Here is a 21,166-nt window from a genome sequence, read left to right as displayed (position 1 = left end):
AGCCAAACAATTAGAACCTGGTATGCTGTGGTCAATTTCAGTGCTTGGGAGGCAATGCAGGTGCTCTTGCTACAGCCTTCTTATGCCCTATTAGGTGCTCGCTAACAACTCTGACCATAGCATGGCGCAATGGGGATGTCCGTGAGTTTGTTTCTGGACTCGTGTTTCGTGAACATACCTGAGGTAGCAGAGTCATGTTATGCCGCCGTCATAAAAAAAAAATTTGCACGAATAATAATATTCATAACGTCCTTTATTTACCCGAAAAAAAATCTTACCAAGCCTCGAGAGAGTTTTTACAAGGAGTCAGTGTTATGCTATTTTCCGATTTCTACGAATGAGTATTTCTTTAGAACTGCCTTTTTGTGATTAGTCTGTCGCCCATCCCCCGCGCCTCCGGTTAGCATGGTCGGCTACATACGGTGCGAAAGAAGTTCAGCATACCTACATGGATTACATACGTCGCCAAAAGTTAATATTGGGCACAAAGGAGTGACGCTCAGACCTCCTCTCAGGCGTCTTGTCTGCTTCGACTGCCATTGTCAGTCCTGACCTCCAGCACAACTATTTTACTTCTCGGTCTTCGTGACGTCGGAAACCCGAGTAGGTTCTCCGATCCATCCCTCGGTGTGATCCCAAGCATTGCGAATCTCCTTGCTGCGTCTACGCCTCGTCGTCATTGAATCCGGCACAGAGAATCAATGCTGGGTGGGAGAAACTAAAGCTCAACGGCAATAGCGTGTTACTCGCCATTCGCAAGGTCTCCGTGCGTATTACTCATTGAGAAATGGTGTTCCATGGGAGATGATATGCACTGACGGGTAATCATTTTTCAGAGCGTGTGGCCCAGCAGCACTTTGCTATTTAAAGTAATTCCGCAGGTGTCAGGAGCTGATAAACTTGCCTTATTACCTGCCCTAAAGATGACTTGCACATTGGGTGTTGAATATAAAAAAAGCGATGACCATATATATCACAAGTTTCTTATTGGACGGTGATGTGTTGACATACTTAATTTCTCACCCTTCGATATTTCTGCGGGTGATGTTTTCTTTCTGTACGCACACACCCCGGTCTGTCAGTACCCCCCCCCCCCATTCCAGCAATGTGTTATGGCAGCACCCCACCTCCCCCCACGTAGCACACGGACGCCAGCAGTGTTCAACAACGTGCGCGTCTGAAACAATGTCGCCTCCGTCCCCATATGTTTGTGTCACAGTAACTCGCGTGCGTTATTGTCTGTGAATTTAAGCCCAGCCTGTCGGCAATGCACGCGATAGTGCCGCAAAGCCATGTTGTGCCTGCAAAATGTGTCATTTGCACTTGATGTTGTGCCTGCAAAATGTGCCATTTGCACTTTTTTTCCCCATCTTCCTGAACCCACTCTGTACGTAAACCATAATCTCCTGCGTGAACAAAAAAGCGCGCTTCAAATAAGTGCGGCAGTGCCAAGTAAAACACACTGTGATGTTACACGCAAAAGCAAAGATGCGTTTACGTAACGAGAGTTACATGCACAGCGTGCACGGTCTCTTATCTTGCGAGAGTGCATTAAAAAACAAATCAAGAGGACTTTTTTTCGGCTAAATAAGTGAGAGCATAATGCATTTGTATTAAACGCGATTAAACATGATAAACCACTGAAGAATGAAAGCAGCACTCAAGATAACGGTTGCCTGGCTAAATTAACAAATAAAAACTAACAACAATAAACATCTGAATATCTAGGTGAAATGAGTTCATCGGTGATTTAGATGCAGTATATAAATGAAAAAAACTTTAATTAACATCCAGGAAATTAATCCAAAAGAACAACAACATAAAGTGTTACAGATGAGCTCAGGAAATTAGCTTCCTTGGGCCAATGCCAGGCAATAATAGCTGAGACAAAGCGAGGGATTTAATAAATGGAAAAACCCACGGTCTTCGAAACAGGGTTGGTGATCCAAGCGGCACACCAGGGTGATTTGAAGCCTAGGGGGTCTTTATTCTTGTGAGAAATGTGGCAGTTTTATCATTATTTTTTTTTGAGTAGGAGGAGGATTTGGAAGGGGGGGTGCAGTAGGGTTTAGAGGTTTGCCAGAGAATTGCTTTGGTCATACAGTTAATGGGACACTTTTTTTTTACAACCATCTGCGCTGCCATCGCTAACTGTGTCGGTTTTTGTAGCTTACAGTTATGCACCATAAACCAAATCATTGCTCGCCAAGGCCACCCGTCGTCCATTAACGAAGAGGGCGCATGACACGGGCCATTTGTTGGTGCGTTTATTTATTTAATTGAGCTTTTGCTTTTTGGTTCCAGTGTAATTGCCCGCGCTGCGGTCCGTTGTGCCTCCTTGCATCTGAGGCCGTGTTTTGAGATGCTGGAGATGACTGCGAAATTCCTCGTCGTCGTCGTCGTCGTCATCGGCAGTGACACACTTTGCTCAACGCGTTCCCAAACGTGTGAAGCTCTGTAGAGTCCACTTGTAGATCGGTGCCACAGTGGAAGCTCGATTTGTGTTGAGGTCCCCCCCCCCCCATACCCACCCCCTCTGGGCCCGATGATAGTTTTGTCCTCACAAAGGAACTGCTACAGATTTACAACATGCAAACTGTTTCTAAATGGGTGTGAGCAATTCCAAAGTCCAGAATTTGCTGCCGGGGCCTCTCTTCTCTGAATTGTAAGGAGTTTTTGTGTCATTGCGTGTGTTCTTCCCCCACCCCCATCTCCTTATTTTTTTCTTTCAGCCACCAGACTCAGACAACATTTTGGGACCATCCCAGAATGACCGAACTCTACCAATCACTATGTAAGTCACTGCACTTATGCGCCAAACTCTATCTCATAAAAAACAACACGAGTGTATACCTCCTAGACTATGAAATGTTCTGTTTTCTATACTGTTATATACTGTTTTTCCTCAAGTCTATTGTAATACGTGGCTGACGTGTCTGGCCAATGGTTCCTATTTTGGAATGTGCTGTGGCGTAATGGTTAACACACTGCCCTTTTAATCCAGAGGTCACTGGTTCAATTCACCGGTTCAATTCACCGGTTCAATTCCATCTTCTGGCGTGGCAGTTGAAACAATGGTGGAAGTCTTTTGTTAATCCCCCTCACCCCCCGCTTCTTACCACCAAAGTTAGTCGATTGGCAGGTCGTGTGTGGGTGGGGTAAAGTGTGGGAACTCCCACCTCTACGAACACGTGTCTGTGTCGGCATGGAAGAGTCGACCAAGGACCCTCTAGAGTTCCCTCCAATAGAGGCCCTTGACTTGAGCAAGGAATTACAGAGCTCTGTCCCTTTACCTAGCTCCAGACTTGAAGAATGTGTAAAATAGATAAATAATACTGGGATACATTCCTAATTTGGAGTTTGCATGTTCTCCCCAAGGTCTCGTGGATTTTTCTCCAGTCCTCCCGTTTTTCCCGCCACAGTTAGAAATATGCGTTTGAGTATTTGACTGCTATGAATTTCCACTTGATGATAAGCCACTTCATTTAACTATCATTGGTGGCCAGGTCGCTTCTGAAAAAAGCTACATAGCTCAGTTGGTCTTACCTAGGTAGCATAAATAATAGATCATCGTAAATGCAGTAAATCCAGAAAACAAGGCGTTTTAGGTCAAAATGGTACTGGAAAAGATGTAGGGGAAAAAAGATACATCTGCAAGCGCCGCAAATTCACGAGATCTATAACGCTGGACCAAAGCTACAACGGTGGTGGGGGATGTTGACACCCAAGCACTAACAGGGTTAAGTAAACCGCACTTACCAAGACCGTGCATCGGTGTGAATGTCTGTGGGCATACTTTGCTCTGCCCTGACTTGCAATACGGCCTGGGCTGTTTTATTTTGTGTCTCCACTGCAGCTGACCTCAACAACGTGCGATTCTCGGCCTACCGCACCGCCATGAAGCTACGGCGACTCCAGAAGGCGCTCTGCTGTGAGTTTTCCTCCACGCGCTCTCGCTTCTGCTCCCAAGAGAAGCAGTGCATCACTGCGAGTCACAACCCAGTTCGGTGCCCTTCTTTAAAGGAGGTGGGGGTTGGGGGAGGCACAAGGCACCGGTGAATGTTAAACAAACTTTAAGCAACTGTTAAATGCGGAACGGACAAGCAAGAATGCAACCTACGTTGTCCACCATGCATTCCGCTGTAGCCATCTCCCCCATTGTATACGGGTAAAGGCTGCGTGGTGCCCGTCGCCTACTTGACCCAGAGTTTAGAATGGGAGGCCGAACCTCTAGCGGACACAGCCCCCCTCCCCCGCCATCTCCCCTCCCTACCCCCACGCTACAGGGATGCTATGTTGGAGAAGAGTCCGTAGAATGCAATATCGCAGAACGCCTTCTGACCTTTCATCCACACGAGTGGCTGCTGTGCTTCACTATACACTCCTCTACTACAGGGTAAAGCCTCTCCATTAGTTTTTATCATGCAGAGAAAAATGCTTGTGGTGCGATTTTAAATGCATTACATATTTATTTCGAGGGCTGGAATTTAGCTAAATATGAGTGCAAATTCAAATTTAATCCAGTGGTAGTTTTCTTTTGTGTGTGTGCTCTCATTGGTAACTGGGCTTAGACCATCAATTCACCACACTCGAATAGCCACCGTTTAATCACGGACGGCTGCCTGGAATAAAACACAGGATCTAAGTGGCACCAGCTCAGTGCTGTGAAGTCTTGAGCACCCAGATACCTCTCTCTCCATTTGCTCCTTAAAAAACTATTGTAAGTTACAGATTATATTTGCAACGTTACAAGCAGCCTATGACTGTGTCTTTTTTTTCTTTTTCCCGAATGAACGTTCACAATGGCTTTGAAAGTTCGAGTCAGACGCTGAAGCCATGGGATGAAAGGCCCATGATTAAAAGTACTCTATGTCCATGGAGACAGGACAGGTGCCATTACTGAACATTTCGTTTTTTGGCAAAGGGCACAACCAAAATGAGTAGCTGGCATGTTCTTTTGCGTTGCCGTGCATTCATCATTGGGTACTCATTTCAGGCTAAGCTGACCGGAAGGAGCGGTCCTAGCTCAACACGCAGTCCAATTGAAAATTGTAAAAAAAAAATTGGCCACCCAATGTTGGAATAGAGCCCAGAGCACCTGATTGAATAAGACATAGTTCTGGGTACGAGCCACAAGCAAAAACTGAAAATACTTTTTTTATTTGAAAAGCCAACATTGTAGGTAATACCGTGCCACTTGGCATGTTTGGTTCCAAAGCCATTTTGTGCGGAGCGAGCCTCTCAAGAAACTAGCTTTCTGTATTTTTCTTTTCATCTCCAAACGAAGCTCGCGTTGGAGGTGCGGCGGCGCTTCAGTCGTCACGCTGACGTAAAGTGGCGGAAAATTACGTCCCGAGAAGTGATGGCCAGCAGGGCATTTGAATCAGGGTTCAACAGATGTTGCAGCGACACGATAACGGGTAACCTGCGGTTCAGCCGGCAAGGCCAGCCAAAACACAGCAGCGCATCGCGCCGATGATATCGAGAGCGATGTCACGAGTGGCATGGCAATATCCTCAACCTCAGCTCAACAAGTAACCCCTTCTGAATAAATTTCATCACGGAGCCTGGGGCCTCTTAAAAGAGACGCCGTGACAACGAGACGGAACGACTGGCGCGTGACGCGAGAGTGACGTCGGCAGGCCAAGTGTGACCATTATGACGAGTGGGGGGGCGACAGGGCGTCGTGCTGTGAGCTCCGCCGTGCTTGACTCCCCCTCTTCATGCTCGGCTGGTTCATGTCCGCAGCCTTGGCTGTCTGATATCCTCTAATAAATGTGATAAGCACATAACCTGCTTGCAATAAATAGATGTTCACACCCTGGGAATTCATTTACATTTTAAAACGGTAAAATAAAAAGCGTGCTGTAAAAAAAAAGGTGTTAGTATTTGCAAGGTCACCATTGGGAACATAAAATAAGAAATATATATAATGTAAATTCGAAGTTGTTATTGGAATTGAAGGTTGTGATTTTAAATTAAAGTACCCTGCGTACGGATGTTTAGCAAAACAACACGGCAACAATCTTGAAAAATAAATTACAGCCTAGGGTATCCTTTACGCTATCTGTGTCCGCACCTTTTTCAACAAATTCCTCTTTTTTTGGAACAAGGTGTGCAAATTAAAATTGCAAATGCAAACAGCAGGTGTGTGGTTGCGTGTATATTGGGAGAAGCTTCAATCAGCTCGGCATGCTGTGTGCCAAAAGCACTGGGACATTTTTGTCATGTATTTTACTTGGGGCGATTTTTTTTATAGAACACAAGAGAGCTCAATGGGGTGTACATACCACCATTTGATCAATGAGAGGGCAAACAGAATGAGACAGTAAGCAAATGTAATGGCCATTCAGGATCATAAATGGAGTTATAGGATGTAAAATGCATGAGGTGGTGAGTCATTCTAGGCATTGCAATATTGAAAAAAAAAAGTCCCTTGCATGACAACAGGTCCAGTTGCATGATCATTATATATTCAACTCTGACCTGCAGGCTTAGCTGATGATATAATGTAGCGGTGAAGTGGAAGCGAGAAGAGCTGACCATATTATAATGATGAAACTTACACTAGGCCTTGGCGTTTAATTAAATTAGATTTTTAGATGTAAAAAATGTTTTGCCAGCACCAAGAGCAAGGGACTTTCTTTGCTGGCAAGGCAGCTGGCTTAATGTTTCTCGGCGGGCGGGCTTTTTGACAAAGAGACATGATAAATATCCTTCACTGCGGGTGCCGTGGCATCATTATCGTGACTTAATGGCCCAGACCTCATATTTATACCCAAAAAAATGCATGGCGAATTACGCCGAGTTCCACGCCCTGCAATAAAACCCGGACGGACGCAGATTTAGTGCGGGGTAACAGCTTACGCATTTTTTTTGCCGGGGCAATAAAATAAAACCGGGGGTAGTGTGCGCGTTACCGAAAGCTGGCATCTGGAACATTTCTCCGCGACCGACATAACGCACAGATGAACGGCCACAGATGGAGCCATTAGGTGTGCGAACGGTGATGTGTGCCATTATCCGGTCGATACTTCGCAGCATCGGCTGTTCGTGGTCACTGGAGTGTGTGCGTCTTTGGAATGAGATGACCTTAATTTGAGCGTGTACCAACCTTGAAAATGCACTGCAGCACGCGTAAGACAATCGCGCTGTTCTGTCGCTGAATCTCAATGAAATTCCGTTGCGTTGCCTTTTTTCGTTCTCCTTTTTTGTGAATAAGCAAGTTGGAATGGCCATGAAAGACAAAACAAGCTTAGAAAAATATATGATGAGGTTGTGACACCAGTGAGTGACATTACACCTTTTATCCTAGAGTACTTGCAACATAAGTAGCCATCTGCTTTGTGTCTCCACGTACAAACAAAAATATTTTTAGTCCAATCAAGCCTTCAAATCCAATATTATAAAGTAGAATTTGTTTAACAAGCCATACTCAAGCTTGGATTTGTGTGCTGTGGGATTACCAAATGTTATTGGAAAGAGTACTCCGTATAAAATATGGGACCCCGTTAAAAGGAAGATGCAATTACACACACAGGTTCGTAATGTGTTGCCATTGAGCATTGTGGGTAAAATATAAGCAAACCTCCGCTAATGAGTTTGTGTGCGCTATCATACTTGCATTGATTATTGAAGCATCTGAAACTGTAAACTTTTTTTGTTTATAAATGTAACAACAAAAAGACCCCGCAGAGACACATGCTTCTTCAAAAGCAGACCTGCAGCAGAAGGGAGCAGAGCCCTTTTTTTTCTCTTGTGCGAGCACTTGATCACCACTCGGCCGCGATTAGAAAGGTTCGCCCGCTTCAGATGTGTCGGGGATTATTTGTTCGTCGGCAGCCAGCGAAGACCTCTCTTGCCTACAAAGCGGACACTTCCTGTTGTGTGTTCCTGGTTGCACGGCAGGGATCGTTTGCCATCGCGCATAGCCGGCCGGCCAATTGGCCAGCCTGCGGGCCAGCCCTGCATCCTGCTTCCATGACCCAAGGACAAAGTCAAATCGCTTTGGTCTTGATGCCCCCTGAAGAAAAAATAGAAAATTAAAATAGAGATTCACACGGCCATGCGGAGAGAATCTGGGCAAAGATGTATTTGCAGTAGGCCTCGGGAGTGAATGATTTTATACGAGATTCATGCAATTTCTGTTAAAACGTGCGTACATCTCTTCTCGTGGCCATATGCAGGCCATAGGGTTAAACATTGTATTTGGCCGGATTCTCCTACTTTGAAGTAGCTGTTCTGGAAAGTATGTAAGCATTCTCAGGGACATGACAAATTCTGGCTTTTGTCAATTACTTAATAATGCACCACTCAAGACAATGCATTGACAAGAAGTTCTGTGGGATATTTTTCTTCTGTTAATATCCAAGTGTTTTGTGCCTATTGAGCCACCATGATGCAACTGAGTCTTATCTGAAAAACTTCGTGTTCAACCAGTCGTCAAACTGCCACAGAAGTGCAGTATATGCATCCCAGCATCCAATTTTGCAAATGCCCTGCATTTTTGCTCCTGGGAGGCAGTTTTTTCACATCAACGATGCATTGCCTTCCCAGTCCTGCCGAGATCCCTGTGTTTCTCCGGCATGGGCCAAGCCCTTTCATCACGTCCGGTCGTGAAAGTGAAAATAAGATGAGCAATATGTTATTCATTTATTTAAATGTGTAAGAGAAATCGCAGCTGCGGTACATCACATCGAGTGCATATCTGTCCCACTGGTGATCTGGTGTCGCAAAAAAGTACAGAATGGAATGTTTTATTTATTTTCTTTCAAAATGTATTTTTGTTACTTTTTGTCTATCCTATTTTCAGGGATTATTTTTTTGAATGACAATTATAATTTTGCACGGAGGGGAAAAAAAAGCCTTGGCATATCTCATTGCGCTCTAATTAGGCAGCCTGCTTTGTAATACATTATTGTAAAACGTGTCGGTGCAGCATGGACACAAAAAAATCTCACAGATGGTGCTGTCATGGGAGCAGCGATGACTGCAAAGACAAAACTGTAGGAGGTTTCTTTCCCATTATTATCACGCGACGCAATTAAAGTTCACATTTACTCCTTAAATTACTTCATAGATTTGGCCAGGTTATAACATTTTACGTCGTGTAGTTGGTTAGCTGAATTGGTTTTTCGAAAAGCGATAAACAGTTGTTATTTAGAGTGGTGTATTTGGTCGTAATTATGTCATGTAACCGTCAGCAATTCTATTTAGCCTCCGATACGTTTTAGGTTGTTGCACCGGGTGTCATTCGGTACAATGTTCGACGATTCACTCAACATGCTTGCAAGCTTTTACAGGAACCGAATTGAGCGGCTCTTTCTTGATCAATTGCGTGGTGTTGCTGGCCGCTGCTGCTGTGTGATTTTGGTCGGACGAATTTTACTTCTGTGAAAACCTAAGCATACATCTTCGTATAGACCCCCATTAGGTCTGTAAGCTGTTTTAAAACCTGGCCGAAGTGTGAATAGCGATCGCAATCATAATAATTTACATGAAATTAAAAAAGCAAATGCTTACGCTCAGATTGGACAGACAAGCCATCCACAACGAATTCAGTCAAACCCACAACTCCCTTCACGTTTGTACTAAGTATCACATGTGGCCTGGTTTGTTTGTAACCCGTACAACAGCCCCATGTCAATCCAATGCTGCGTGAGGGCTTCTACTCTTTGTGCCAATCACGGGCATTTGTTTGACTGCACTTCACCACGCTGCTGGTGAAGGTAGGCAGCATAGATGGGAGAACACAGAAGTGCAGTAGAAAAACATTTTTTCTCGCACTACCCTCTGATGCCCACTACGGAGTCGCGTAGCAGCCCGTGGCAACTGTGTGTGTGCGCACGGATGGTCACCCATCCAAACACTACGACAAGCTGCAGCTGTTTAGCTTCCGAGCTTTTACGAAATCGAGCACAAATGTATGCCGTGTATGTTGAACGTCTTTGGCACCCGTGCGTAGACAACCGTGCTAGCCGGAGGTGCGGGAAATCAATCTGGGTGATTTGTTGCTCGTGGACGTTTAAGACGCTGTGACGTCATTCGAAAAAGAGGGCACCTGCGCCAGAGTCGCGGTCCAAATTCGGTAAACTACCCCGCAAATTATTCCATTGGGAGAGAGCACGACAATCACCGCCCCCTGTCGCAGTGCACCTGCAACACTACGTCTGTGAAACGTGGCGCCTTCACAAAAATAATAATTACATTTCATACGGGGTCATTCACGCTCATTTCATCCCCCAACGCCGCCGTACACTGATTGTATTACGAGGGCCGAATCCGATTTATACCAAATGGCAAGCAAATTAAAACCCTTTAGAAAATAAAAATTAATGAACAAATCAAGAAATGGCACGAAAACAAAAGTCACAAACAACAGTAACAAAATAGTTATCACCGCGGAGAAATTCGTTCATTAAGGCAACATCCCAGACCACAATGCCAACTGCTCATGCAAGCCAGGAAACCTTTACAGGAGGGGCAGTGGAGCGCTAAAAAGTTACGGCTAATTTAGGCCAATCGGTCAAATGTCCACAATGCCTTGTTCTGTAGCAGTGGTTCTTAACCTGGGGTGCACGCTGCACCCCCTGGGGATGCGAGATGCCCTTTCATCCTAGGGGTGCGAGACATGTCCAGTTTTTTTTAAGGCAAATCATCGAAAACACTAATTAAGCACGGGCACATAAGTACAACTACTTTAAATTTCGTTTTAAAGCTTTCGTGACTGCAGGGATTCATCTTCTTGGTTCTTTCGGTAAAGTCACGTAGTACTAAGCATCTACGTGACTTTACCGAAAGAACCAAGAAGATACAACTGCTTTGTTTCATCAAACCTATATTGATTACCAGCTCTATAGGAACGGCACAAAGCCCGGATGTGCTCACGAATTCTGATCTGCTCGTTTCCCCTCACCGCAGTGGACCTCGTGAGCCTGGATGCGCTCACCAACGTGTTCGAGCAGTCGGGCCTCAAGCAGAACGACCGCCTCATGGACGTGTCGGAGGCCGTGGGCTGCCTCACCACCATCTACCAGGGCCTGGAGCGCAAGCACAGCGACCTGGTGAACCTGCCCCTCTGCGTCGACATGTGTCTCAACTGGCTGCTCAACGTCTACGACACGTAGGTGCTCCGTGACACCGTGATCTCCGCGCCTCGCATAATTCTCGGGACAGTCTCGCCTGCTGCTACATTTAGCCCGACTCTGAAACTGCCATCCGAAGAGGCACGATTGCTCAAGCGGATGCTTCAAAACTTGTGGGTTGCACCTCATGCATGTTTGTTCATGGTTGTCTGGTTGGTTTGTTAGCCAGTGGGAAAAGACAGCAGTCTTATTTATCAGCCAAGTTTGTGCTGCATTATTTTCCACGTGTGTGCGCGTGAGACTGTGTCAACATGCGCGGGGAAGGGGCAGTGTAGCGGTTAGCACGCTGCGCTACGATCCCTGTGACTCGAGTTCGTTTCCCGCTCAGCCTCTAATGAGTGCCGGGTGTGGTGTGTCAAGACATCTCCGCTGAAGAGACAAAGGCGGTCTGGTGTGGTGTTGACCACCCACCCGCTTGTGTATCATGCCGGCCTTCATAGGTGCTCGCAAACAGCACTTGCCCCAACAGCCTGTCAAGGCTATATGGGGGATCTTTGCCTTTGTGTCAATATGCGAGTGGGACGTGAGGGCTTAGGCTTGTGCATGTTGTCTGGACAACCTCATTGTTATGGGACAGCCTCTCCGGTTTTTTGTTCAGAGCAGCTCCAAGCCAAGCAAGAGAGAGGCATATAAATAAATCAGTCTTCACTTTCTTGCCATAATTTTTTGCATTGCTCGCTTGTCTAAAATTCAAGGCTTCATTTTGGCCAATGTCATTGAGACCCGGATGCTTTGCACTTGAGTGTTTCCAACACTGGGTAACTCCAGAGAGAAGGAGAGATTTGTACGTAACCCCGCATTGGAAGATTACACTTTATCGTTCTTGTCAATCGCCTTTAGATATTTAGATATCCTACCAAATAATTAATTGTAATTTCCCACCCCTTTTGTCAGTTCACTGCTGGATGAAGTCCTCCAGCCAGCCGTGTCGGTCTTGGGGGTTATTGTAAACTGACTTCACCACGCTGCTCAGTGCGGGTTGTGAGGGGGGTTGGGGAACCCGACCACCATTTTATCCACTCGGTGTTTACTCCTCCTTCCCAGCGATTGCTCACAAGGGTGTCACGATGCATTGATTCATTGAATTAAATGATTACTCTCACGATAAATCCATCTCTCCCAGGCGTATAAAAATGTTACATTTAAGAACCGCGTAAATGATATACGCTCCTGACATAGTCATGTTTTACATAACAGTCGTAATAATACGTTTTCAATTCAATTCTCGAATCAGGCACTTATTGGATTATTCATAGTCGGTAAATCCAGCATGAGGCAAAACAAGGTTTTTAAATATATCTAATGATGCCTAACAATAATGGGGGGAGTTAGTGATGCAATGATTAGGGCACTGCGCTCTGAACCTGGGTACCTGAGTACAACTCCAGGCTACAATTGCAACCAGTGGTAAGCGATGCCTAAACACGAACAACTAGTCCCCGCTCCCATACCCACGTCTCCAACCGGCATTAACCAGCGTGGTGAAGTATGGTCGAATAACCGCCATGACTTACACGACATTTGGAGACCTCCTAGGGTAGTGGATTGACTAAGCGCCGTCAACTATAACAACAATGATTGTGTTTATTGTTCACAGGTAGATGTGTGTGTGTGTGTGTTGGTCTGTTTTAATCCAGTTGGTATGATGCTTGTCTATGCATTGTGTAAAATGGGACCCTTTTTTTGCCAGTTTCAAAGTATGAAAAAATCTGAAAAGGTTTTACCCTTTCTGGCAATCAAACAGCAGGTGTGGTAAGATGTTAAAACACCAAACAGAAATTATTCCTTGCAAACAAATGTTTCTATTTGGTGTTTGAACATCTTAACACCTGTTTTATTGCCAGAAGGCATTCTACTCCTGATTGTGTTCTATTCCTGATTGTGTTCTACTCCTAAATACGTTCTACTCCTGATTATGTTATACTCCTGATTACGTTCTACTCCTGAATATGTTGTACTCCTGATTGTGCTCTGCTCCTGTATTCGACTGCTGTGTTGTGCTCTCCAGGGGGCGCGGAGGCAAGATACGAGAGCTGTCCTTCAAGACAGGGCTCGTTTCCCTGTCCAACGCTCACCTCGAGGACAAATACAGATGTACGTTCACCAGGCCGTGGTCCCACTTTCAACGTTGCACTCGGAAAGTAATAAGAGAGAGTTTAAATGTCTCCTTTTCCTTACCCCCTTAATGCATGTGCACAATGCGATGCAGTTTGTGTGTTTACATACACACAAGGAATCATGTTCTTTGGGTCTTTCGGTAAAGTCACGTAGATAGGTTCAAGGAAAATAACAAAAAACTACGACGTTTCGATCGCAACACAAGCATTCGTCATCAGGAACAGGATGTACCATACAATGTATGCAGCAGTTTGGATTTACTGGACTTGCCACCGGAGGCCGTGGGTTCAATTGCATCTTCCAGTGGGGTAGTTGCAGCAATGGTGACGGTTCTTTAATCCACTCAGCGGCTTAAATGGGCACATCCACAATTAGTCGATTGGCAGATCACACGTGGTGGGGTGAAGTGTCGGTACGTCCACCTCTTCCAAGACATCTGGCCACCATGGAAGATGAAGCCAAACACCATCTAGATCGAGATGTCCCCCTCCTGGAGGCCACTGCCACCAGCGGTGGAGTGCGCAAGTAATTGCAGGGCTGCACCTTTGACTTTTCACCTGAAATGCAGCCTGCATCTCAGGATGCCGTACATACAAGTGCAGCGTGCATATCACCGGGACGCAAAGGGGAGGTATTTACATTCATTTTTCACGTAAGGTGCAATTGAAATCCCATTGCAGTTAGGAGATGGTCGTAGGCAGAGGAGAACAGGATCGGCTGATTTCATGCCATGTCTTTTAATGCACAAATAAACAGATCCCCCATACAGCCTTAACATACTGTAGGGGCAAGTGCTGTTAGCGAGCACCTACAAAGGCCGGCACAGCACACGAGGGGGTGGGTGGCCAACGCTACGCCCGGCCGCCTTTGTCTCCCGAGTGGCGATGTTTACACATCGCACCGGGTACTCATTTGAGGCTGAGTCGACCTAGGGGAGGCCCAGGACCGGTTCAGATAATCGTCACCAGTGTTGGCCATGAGCGGGAATCGAACTCGGTTCACCAAGTTCGTAGCGCAGCGTCGCGTTAACCACTACACCACCGCTCCCCACATTTAAATGCACACACACACACACATACCAGAATTCTGAGTTAACATAAATCATTAAATGCAGGAAGATGAACGCCAACGTACGACACTTCTTCCCATTTTTTTTTCCCAACGTGCGCCTCGTATTTTGACGTTGCTGCAATCCTGGAGGATCAGGCGATGCACTGCCATCGGTATCACGCGATTGGCCATTAATTTGAATATTCTCTCTCAAGGTCACGCTGAGCGACGGGGACTTAGTTCTTTCCATTGCACTTTTAATAAAATCGTATTTATCTGGGTCTGGCTTGGTTTCCCCTCCCGCCCGTGCCGCTTCTTCCGCCTAATCTGACCTTGGGGAGTCTCGTCTTTGCCATTCTAGAGATGCGGCCACTCGGCTGGAAGTCCTTCCCTCTGAATTATTACGCTAAGTGGAGTCTCTTTTGATCTCTCGTAGAGCTCATCATGCGAAACACGGTCCTCGATATTTAACGCGAAGCATTCACGGAGAGAGAGAGAAAAAAAACACAAAACCCTTCTTTTCGAATTGTCCAACGGAGGCATTCTCGGCAGCTGTCGGGGTCAACGGGACACTCGGCGACCCCTTCATTAAAAAAAATATATCGTCCCGTTTCCTCGACCATCGAGATAATGTGTGTGCGCAACCGCATATATAATTACGCGCGCATTTGCATTAATTCCTATTAATGCTCTTTAGCAGCAGGAAATCTGGAGTCCGTAAATAAATGTGCCAAATGGTCTTAATGCTCTCGTGGTTCTGAAACGCGGTGTGTTCACCACGAAAAACGCTAATCGCGTTTAATCAACATTTATTGTAATGGGTCGTGCAATAAAATGTAGCTACTAGGTTGAATCGAGAGCCGATTATTAAATAAGAAAGCTGATTATGGCGTAAATTGAAAAGGCAACAACGAACATTAATAATTCACCTTAATGAATTTAATTAGTAGGCTAAGTACACATACGCAGTGTGTTTTCCATGACAAGACTTAATGCATGTGGCCCACAATGCCCCTTGCTAACACATTTTCATTTGTTTATTAAGGCGATTTTTGCAACGACTGCACCGGGAACATACCAATTAAAACTAGTAGTGTTTCTGCATGAATACATTACGCATCACTGGATAGGGCTGTACCTCTGGGACAGCTGTGTGGTCCAGAGATTTGTTTTTCAAGTCCCTATTTTTCTACCCACCACAGTTTTAAGTGCCGTGAAAGCCCCGTCGAATTAGTATATGCTTATTTGGAAAGGCGACATGCAATGTGCTGTTTTGGCAGATTTTAAAGATCTCCCCAGTATTGTTCGCAATAACAGGCTATTACATTAGCTTTTCACCTCTATACTTAAATATGCCCGCAATTTACCGTGACATTTGTACACTGCGTGTTAAAGTAGAAAGGCGAATGTTTGTAGAACGAGGCAGTTGCAACTCAGTTGTCAAAATTACATATTACATTTCTTTATTTTTCCAAGTGAGTATCCGGAGAAAAAAAAACGTGTTGGCAATCATGAGCTTACAGCCCTTCGTCAAGCCACTGCTGCATGAAGGCCTTCCCCACGCCGTGTGTCGGTCGCGGGGGGTTGCTTGACCATACTTCACCTAACGTTGGTCAGTGGGTGTTGGTGAAGGGTGCGGTATGGCCAGGACCAATTCGGGTGTCGCCTGCCGCCGATCTTAGCCATTTCCAGGAATCCAAGTCACGTCGCCAGGTTAATAGCGCGGGGCAACTCATCACTGCACCGCCGCTTTCTCCCCCCATCCACTGGCACAGCATTGCAGAGCGTGCATTGTATATGCACCAGTACTTCTACATGTCCAGCGGTAAAACTGCTTCAGTGGCATTAAGCCAAGTGGGAAATCGCTCACGGTAGGATAACATGTGGGTAACCACCGACCTCTTTCAAACAATTCAGCCAGCATGGAAGAGCATGGTCCAATAGATACCACACCGTAGCCAGGAGGACCTTTCTCTTTGCATTGGCATAAGCATTGTGTATGTGTGTGTGCAGGGCACAACTTATTGCCTTATGTCCCAGCATTTGCTTGACCATGGCCAGCAAGTCAGTGGTCACAAGGACCTCTGTCCTGGCAGTGGTATAAGCATTGTCTGTCCGTCTATCTGTGTGTGTGTGCGCATTTGTGGGGAGCGGTAGTGTCGCAGTTAGCACGCTGCACTACGAAGCCGAAGACCCGAGTTCGATTCCCGCTCACCGCCAACACCAGTGACAGTTATCTGAACCGGTCCTGGACCTCCCCCAGGACTCAAATAAGTACCCGGTGTGACGTGTAAACATCGCCACCGGGGATGGCCAACCACCACTCCCTCGTGTGCCATGCCGGCCATCATAGGTGCTCGCTAACGGCACTTTACCCAACAGTCTGTTAAGGCTCTACGGGGGGAGGGGGATCTTTGTTTTTGTGTACAAGCCCTTACACGTGCGTTAACCTTCTTCCTCATATTCTTAGGTTTTTTTGGTAAAGTCATGTAGGTAAAAACATTAAAAAGTAAAATAAAATAAAAATCACGACGTTTCGGAGGCAACACAAGCTTCCGTCTTCAGGTGGAACCGTCACAGCCACGACAGCTGTATCAAGTAAATGAGAGATTGCAGGAGCTACCACTCCGTTTATATAATGGTTGGAGAAGGTGGTAGGGCAAGAACCGCATACTTTTTATTAATATGGTAAGGTGAGGCTTAAGAGGGTGAGCCTTTGTTATGGAGAGGTACGGTTTGTGAATCAACCTGTTACAGGGAGACCACCACTAAACATGGTAAAACAGTAATGGTTGTCTGTCAAATAAGATTGACAAATAAGTGTAGTTAAATCTTTTTTTTCTTCTTCTTCCTCCTCCTGTTCCTCCAATGCCCACCCTGCGCAATCTCTCCCGCCGTGCGACCGTGGGGGCCGCAGTCCTGTTCAAGCAGGTGGCGAGCGTGGCGGGCCTCTGTGACCAGCGGCGCCTGGGCCTCATGCTGCACGACGCCGTGCAGATCCCGCGGCAGCTCGGCGAGGTGGCCTCGTTCGGGGGCAGCAACATTGAGCCCAGCGTGCGCAGCTGCTTCCAGTTCGTGAGTCTGCACGCTCGCGCACAACCGGCGGTTGAGGCTAAAAGCCATGCCCAAGCGCTGAGTTCAAGTCCAGGTTAGGAAATCCGCCTGTGACTAAAACCGGCTTCTCGACATTTCAGGGTCTAACACCATTTGAGATGAGGCTCAAAATAATTTTAACCACAATACTTGTGGTCAAAATGCAAACAAAAAACACACAAGGGGAAAAACCCTATTATTATATTTTGGTACTGGCAAAGGAGGTCTAATGATGTAGATGCTTACCCCGAGCCCTCATTACTTTGATAGTGGCATTGTCTTTGAGCTGTACGCCTTTTGGCGTCCTCTGGTCTAGCACCAATCGAGACGAGGCTCAAAAGAAAGCCGTTTCTGGTGTGGACCAATCATTTTCAAGGACAATGCATATAATATCGGATGATGTTTTTTGTTTGCATTCTGACCACAAGCATTGTGGTTAATGCAGACATGATTCCTTGTAAAAGGTTTCAGTTTGGTGTTTTAACATCTTAACACCTGTTTTGTTGCCAGAAAAAAGGGGGAAAACCTATTATCAACAATAACACTCAGCAACAACACTGCGTTATTTTTAATCTGTGATGTTTCAGGCAATGGTCTTTCTTCATAGCACATCTGCTGCCGTATCAAACTTGAATAGTCACTCAAATTAACATATTTCGAAACTGAAGATTACATTTTTTTTTATTGCCATGAGGATGAAACATCTCGCAGCTTGCATAAAAAACATGTTTGCCCCCTAGTGAGGATAAGATTCCTGTTACAGGGACCTCATAAGTGGTTACGTGATAGCGTCTTGTTTTCTTATACGACATGATGCACTGCATGCTGTGAGAGTTCCATTTTAAAATGAATTTGTTAAATAGACATGATGCCGAGAGTACAATTGGAATATCACTCGGTGCAGAAAGTACCGCAACGCAAAGTTAATGTTGTCTCCGAATGTGTTGTTTTCAATTGAAATGGATTCTCACGTGAAATGTAAATCTATTTTTTGCCGCTTTGGTAACTGTGAAAAGAGAGATAGTGGTTATAAACGTATAATCGCTATTCATGTGCAGTTAAGTTTCTTCAGCTGATAAGAATGTCCTTGTTAATAATGATTGAGGTGTGGTGTGGTGTTTTTCTGCCGGTCCTTCCAACACCACTGCCCACACATTCTCTTGCGGAACAGCCTAGCACATGGGACAAATCATCAGACATCATGCCAAACTTGCTAGGTTATTAAACACCTTATGCACCGTCTTCCCCAACAGCCTGCGAGAGCAAAGTGTGTAACTGAACGAATCGGCCCAACTAAACGATTGTGTAGGTTCCCTCCGTTGTGCCATACCGCTCTCTGATGTTGCGTTATCGGGCTGCACGATGTGTTTCTCTCGGTGTGTCGTCCGACCTTTCGCTCCGTGAGGCTCCCCTCCGCGAGGCTTCCCTCTCAACCTGGAATGAAACGTCGGACGTCTTGCGAAACAACCTGGCGTGGTGGCGCATAGCAGCGGACATCGTACCGAACAGTAGCCGCGGCACAACTCACAAACCCGCCGGAGAGATTTTTAAAATAACTTTTCTGTCTCTGCTAATCCGCGCTCCGGTGGGGGGGATTGCCATTTTCGAGACGGAAGATAATGCGCGTGCGGTGCGCGCATGTGCACGCTTAATATGCCATTCTCTCCGAGGATTTCGGCCGCTGCTCGTATGCGTGCCACTCTGTGCAGAACGTGAGGTTTTCATCGCGAGCTGAGCCCGAGCTTAGTCTGCGGTGCGGCAGGCGGCTAAATCTCTTGCCGCCCGCGCCGAAATAAACCTGGCTGCAGGCCGTGCTCCGGCACATCTAAAGCCCCCCCCCCCCCTCGCATAGTCGTCGTTGTGACGAGCGTTATGACGAACGTCGTGATGAGCGTCGTGACGAGCGCGCGGCGCCGCGTATGCCCCCCCCCCGCCTGGGCCCCGGGACAGGCTAACGGGCGGCCCGAGATCGAGGCGACCATGTTCCTGGAGTGGATGCGGATGGAGCCACAGTCCATGGTGTGGCTGCCCGTGCTGCACCGGGTGGCCGCCTCGGAGACCGCCAAGCACCAGGCCAAGTGCAACATCTGCAAGGAGTGTCCCATCGTTGGCTTCCGGTAAATCAGTGGGTGCCCACCCCTCCCCCGCCACCCACCACCCATCACCCCCCCTGAACTTCTGGAAATCCTTTCTCTGGCAGCGCTGCCTATTCCCATCCCCTGCATGCTTTCACATCTATCCCTCTAAGCTTCTCTCATGTTAACCCCCCCCCCCCTCCTCATGCCTTGAGGCCACCTCAATAAACTTTCTTTCTCTGGTGAAAGCTCGAGCAGAATGCCGGCGAGAAACAAAGCAGATTATGTTTAGTGTTTAACGTGCGTGGAAACTTTGTTTAACATTATCACGTGAAGGAAAGTACGTTGGCTTGGGCAGCACACGTCGCTAGACCTATGGTCGAGACTAACGGGAAGATATTTGTATATTTTGAACTTTTTTTGCACCCTCCTTAGCCAACCGCGCTAGTGTCGTTGAGAGCTAAAATTAGAAACAGAAAGCTAGCTTCTTGAGAGGCTCACCTTGCACAAAATGGCTTTGGAATCAAACGTGATAAGTGGCACGGTATGACCTGTACGTATGTTGAACTTCTATTGCACTGTACGGAGATAACCGTGCTAATCTGAGGTGCGGGTGAAGGATAACAAACACAAAAATCAGTTCAAAATAAACTAATTTTCACTCTTGATGTAAAAGTGCATCGCTCTAGCGGCTTTCTAATATGGGAAGGGAAGGGCATTCCAGACGGCCGCATAAGCGCATCTGAAAGCGCCGCGCGATGCAGTGACCGTCTTTGTTCGATGGCGAGCCCAAAGCCGCTGCTGCGAGAATGACCGGAGTTGCAGCCAAAGAGAGGGAACGCACCTGGTTGGAGATTGTGCTCGCGATGAAATTAGCCGTGAATGATAGGTCGATGATGGAATTGTTGCATCGCCAGACCGTGAGATATGTGGCGACGGCTTAGAGAGGCCTTCATCCAGCAGTGGATAGACGATGGCTCACAATGATGATGACAGTTACGTATAGAAAGTTTTTTTTACGAATAGCGGTAAAATCTCTCCGCAGGAGAGGCTAAAAATAGTGAAAGAGAACGATTGAAAAGAGGACAAGGTTGGTTGGGGCAAGAATTGGAATCGGAGTCTTTATTTAGACTAGAGGAATCCAATGAGCTAGGAAGCTCTTTTCCACAGACGTCCAGTAAGTCGCGATGCCGGCGAGGTGTGGAGGCAGCGGCACTGTGTGTTAGTCTTCTCGGTCGACGGTAGTCTACACCGGTGCCGTGGCAGGCACCATCATGCAGAAACCTCCGAGGGTTAGAACCGTATGGTTCTCGTCGCTGGTACTTACGGCCGCACACGGCGGGCAGTGGAGGAGAGGAAAACATTTAAGGAGGGAAGATAGGAAGGCTCAAGAGGTGTGAGGCAGGGGAGACTGGGATAGAGACGGGCAGATGGGGGGAGGGGGGGGGGCAGATACGAATGAGAACAACAACTAAAACGGAGCACTGCACATTCATTTCTGAAAGCAGATGTCAATCACCGCATTTTCGTGCGATCCCTTGAAGCACCACAGCAACCAAATTGCATTATTTATTTTCTTTCATTATGCGCTGATGCAGCAAAGTTCCTGAAACGATCAAAATTAAGTTTGCATTTGTGCTGAAATTGGAATCTTTCAAGACAATATTACCCACGGCATCTTACTGA

The 21,166-nt window shown here is 46.6% G+C and overlaps 1 protein-coding gene across 1 annotated transcript in view; it reads left to right on the top strand.

The window, feature by feature from the left end:
* The window catches only part of LOC133353592 (dystrophin-like), a 639,339-nt gene that overhangs the window by 584,812 nt on the left and 33,361 nt on the right, over positions 1-21,166 (top strand). The window contains 6 exon segments of the mRNA XM_061569957.1: positions 2,733-2,794; positions 3,857-3,931; positions 10,921-11,122; positions 13,153-13,238; positions 17,230-17,387; positions 19,356-19,522. Of these exon segments, the coding sequence (XP_061425941.1) occupies positions 2,733-2,794; positions 3,857-3,931; positions 10,921-11,122; positions 13,153-13,238; positions 17,230-17,387; positions 19,356-19,522 (750 nt within the window).

Source organism: Lethenteron reissneri, chromosome 6 (assembly GCF_015708825.2).
Source record: "Lethenteron reissneri isolate LAM-NWPU_2019-01 chromosome 6, ASM1570882v1, whole genome shotgun sequence".
In the NCBI taxonomy this organism is placed as follows: Eukaryota; Metazoa; Chordata; class Hyperoartia; order Petromyzontiformes; family Petromyzontidae; genus Lethenteron; species Lethenteron reissneri.
This window is presented reverse-complemented; position numbering and strand designations above follow the sequence as displayed.